General features: G+C 40.2%; 1 protein-coding gene across 1 annotated transcript in view; it reads left to right on the forward strand.

Moving 5' to 3' along the window:
- The window catches only part of lypla2 (lysophospholipase 2), a 4,732-nt gene extending 704 nt beyond the window's left edge, over window positions 1-4,028 (forward strand). The window contains exons 2-5 of the mRNA XM_035681907.1: window positions 1,253-1,326; window positions 3,339-3,404; window positions 3,724-3,771; window positions 3,926-4,028. Coding sequence (XP_035537800.1) covers window positions 1,253-1,326; window positions 3,339-3,404; window positions 3,724-3,771; window positions 3,926-4,013 — 276 coding nt within the window. The 3' untranslated portion in view covers window positions 4,014-4,028. The remainder of the gene's footprint in view (window positions 1-1,252; window positions 1,327-3,338; window positions 3,405-3,723; window positions 3,772-3,925) is intronic.
- The last annotated feature ends 125 nt before the right edge of the window (window positions 4,029-4,153 follow it).

A 4,153-nucleotide genomic window follows, 5' to 3' on the forward strand; every position in this document is an offset into this window, starting at 1 on the left:
GGAAAACGTTGTTACATACAATCCACGATCGAGATGTAAGCGTCGCCCCACCACAAATTTAAACCTGATACGTCCTGAATTGAACACTTTGTTAGCTGAACTACATCTTAATTTTTTGAGAAACGGGTCACTTTTCTACGTCTGAGTCCTGATAAACGCCACTGCTTTGCAAACACAAGCCACACCCTAGCCTGCCACTGTAGCTCACTGTCAGCAGCTACAGGTGCAGCTACAGGTGTGGCTTGTGTTTGTGCTCCGCTGGATCTGAGTGTAAAAATTAAAGGAGCTGTTGTCGGGTACAGTGCAGGGATTGGAGGATCAAAGCTTTGAAGCTCGTCTCAAAACCCTACATGAAGGAAAAGTGTTTTTCGTCCCTGCAAAGACAGCTGAGTCACTGATTTCCAGCCAACGAGCGGGCGGTGAACTGCCAGCTTTCTGAATTGTTGTTATTCCTTTTCATGGTTTCTCCGCGGGGAGTAGCGTGTGTGGAAACTGGCAGCGAGCGCTTATCTTGGCAAGAACGGCAGATTGGCACCTGTTTTTCCTCTGTTTTGGAATAAGTATGCACTCTTTGCAGTAGTACACGGTGTTCACAAGATTGATACAATGTGAGGTTTTTTTTATTTATATCCTGTGTGTCGTCTGTAAAGTGCAAAAGGAACTGAATGTACTGCTCACAGGTTTCCTCCCTCCAGCAGTTTAAGATAAAATATGTAACATTTCTGCATTAAAATGTCTAAAAACAATAGGACTGTGTTTTATATTGTTTTGAGCATTATCCCAAATGTTTCCAACAGTGTTCAAACTCGGAGAAATCTGCGTTTTGATTCGGTCGGCGTTGTGGTTTTCCGCCAGAAGCTGCCGTTATTTGACTTTTTATTTAGTTTTAAGCCACATTTTTACAATATACCTAATAGATCCTGGTCATTTTATAATATAAACTTTAACCGGGTGAAGGATTTTAGTCATCGGACGTTATCAGTGGGATAATTCAGCTCCAGTAGAAACATCCTGAACGATGAACACTGAAGGGATCCTAACCAGGAGAAGCTGATAGCAACTCCCATGATCCTCTGCTACTTCACGGGGTCATCAAACCTCGTCTTTGTTATTGTTTTAACGTGAAACACCCTCTAGTGGCAGAAATTACATAACATCCGTTTTAATGTGTCCGATATGGTTGATCACTACCTACTCCTAAATGTGTATCTCTGGATGTTTATGAATATTTAATAGTTATAAACTCTGAAAGGAGCGACTCCTAACACTGTTTTATTTTGGATCTGTGCTGCAGGTGATCTTCCTTCATGGGTTAGGAGACTCAGGGTGAGTGATGTTTTAATTCATGTTCAGTATAAAAGTTACAATAATCCTGTTTTTGTTTTCTCTATTAATTTATTATTATTATTACGTAACGTGTGTGAGCAAGTATACTTTCTACATAACGTAAATCCATTTTCTGCTTCAGATATCACCACAGATACTTTTCATGACGTTGCTTGGTGTCAAACCTCGATACTTTTTTTGGAAAAGACCAAAATGTGTTTTGGTTTTGCTTTTAAAAAATAGATTAAAATGTTTTTTTCAGACTATTTTATTCAGGCAAAGTTCTAGTACAAATGTCTGTGTTTAGACTACATTTAATATTTGACTTTGAATTAAATTTTTGTGAATTTTTGTTTACATTTCTCGAATTAAGGTATTGAAAAAAAGTTGTTTTTGGTTTTGTACTCAAACTCAGACACCATATTGGTGCCCTGACGATCAGCATGCTGTTAAAGACACAGTCCTGCTCTGACAGCTAAATCTAATGTTTCTGGTGGTGATAAAGGTTTGTTTAGACCAATAAACAAAGTACTATTTGGTGTCAGTACTGAATATATATGTATGGATTAATATTATATGTCATATTAATGGATATGGAGTAATAAATAGTGGATACATGTGAGTTATGTTTAGGATTGTCTACTGTGTGAATCATTACATTTGCATCATTTATGTCATTTTATTCAGATAAAATACACATTAATTCCCATTTAGCCACAAACACAAATGTATTTTTCCTTTTCAACTTGTGACTAGAATAAAACCAAGAAGAATTGGAGCTTCAAACCAGCTTTTGAAGGGAGTTTCTAGGTTTCTAGGTCCAGGATCACTTTTTAGGTCCGTTGCTTCTAGGTTGCATTCAGGGTTGCGAGGTTGTGTCTCTTTATTTTTAGACTAAAAATAAAACTATTAATAGTTTGTGTTTTTTTAAGGTGAGCTCAGAGAAACTTTCCTCTTTCAGCAGATGAATGTGAAAACTCTGCTCATACATCACAGTGAACTACATATAAACATGACGTTTTCTTATTTTCCTTTATTTTGTGGCCTCAGTGTTTCTGATATCCCGACCACAGCCCTGGTTAAATTTACATTCGGCTTTATGTTTTTGCATATTAGGTTTCTGTTGCCAGAGATGCATGAAGTAGCTAGTGATGTGTGTAGCCGCTTCTCCACTGCGTCGTCGGCTCAGGGTTTTTTTTTTGTGTGGATTTACATTACGTTACGATTTACAGTGCTTGTTTTGGTGTCACCTGAGCTGAGCTAATACTAAAAGGTGATGTGAAAACCCTGCAGACATCCTGCACACACACACACCGCATTTTAAATAGCCAGTGTAACGTCAATAGCAACCACACATTTTTTTTTATTCCCTCAAAAATAGCAGCCCGCAAAAACCACGGCATGGTCAGTTTAGGAAGTGCAGAAGGGAGCTGTGAATTTGAGCAGTGAAGTTGTCAATGTAGCAGTGAATGTACAGTGTAGGTTACAGTTTGTCAGTGAATAAAGGCTGCAGCTACTCTAAACCAAAGCAAAGCTCCCTCGCTGTTTCCCAACTGTGTCGCCTACGTCGAGGGGTTCCTATTGAAAGTACTGTCTACACTCAATCTACACAGAGCAGAGTAGAGTTACCAAAAGCGAGGAGCTGTCACATGTAGTGGAAATACGGCTTAAATGCCTTAATTGATGCCCACATTCATGTAGTTTAATTTCATAACGCACCACTTACAACATCATGAATGACTAATTTAAAAAAGCTCTCAAATAAGCTCTTGAATGTCGGGTGAGTCACTTGATCCGATGTTAAATCGTGTCATTGCGTCTCCACAAATATCCCCTGCGGTGGGTGTTTTTCTCTTCAGTATCTAATTGTACCTCAAGTGCAGCTGATTTTAACGTGTAGAAGTGACCACGTATGCTGCTCACACTCTGTATTCCACGTGTTGTCCTACATTTTGCATTTAGCTGAAACTGGATTGGAAACAAAGCGTTTCTCTCTGTCTGTTTTCTGTCAGGCATGGGTGGGCCGACAGTTTGACGGGGATCCAGCTGCCTCACGTCAAGTTCATCTGCCCCCACGCGTAAGTCTTTTTTTTTTTAATTTCCTTCTCTGTCATCCCGTCGTATTTTATGCCTCCAAGACACAAATCACTTGTCGGCACAGAGGAAAACTAACATCTTTCCAACTGTGTCGAGTGAAGTACAATGTTAACCCGTAAAACAAATACACGGTTTTCCCGTCAGAATGCAAAAGCAGCTTCAAACCAATCGTTTATCCGTCATCCCGTCTTATTGAGTGACTTAATCGATCCACCAACGTTTAGCTCCTGGCTGCTGGTGATCTCCTACACTGACTGTCATGTTTTCATTTCTCTCCCTCCCCCTTTTTCCCCCCCGCAGGCCCCCAATTCCCGTCACTCTCAACATGAAGTCGACGATGCCTGCGTGGTGAGTTAGCGTGATGAAAGAGACGGCCTTTTAGCTCAACACTGGACGCTATTGTTTCCCTGGAAACCACAATGGGCTCCCATATTGGCGCTGACAATACTGTGATTGTGTCTATTGATTTCCTTAAAAAACGCTCGCCTCTGCATGTGTCCAGGTTTGACCTCATGGGTCTCAGCCCCGACTGCCCAGAGGACGAATCTGGAATCAAGAAGGCAGCAGACAACAGTGAGTTCAATGTTTAAATGCTGGTCCATTAGCGCATGATGTAAGCTTTAAAGGATAAGGCTGCCTTTATTCTATAATTTTGTTATTGACAATAAATCCCATGAAATGAAAACAAAAACAAAAACCATCAATAGTTTGTCTCTCAGACCTTTCCGAC

This window comes from Morone saxatilis, unplaced genomic scaffold, assembly GCF_004916995.1.
Source record: "Morone saxatilis isolate NCDOM2014 unplaced genomic scaffold, NCSU_SB_2.0 Contig9, whole genome shotgun sequence".
Taxonomy (NCBI): Eukaryota; Metazoa; Chordata; class Actinopteri; family Moronidae; genus Morone; species Morone saxatilis.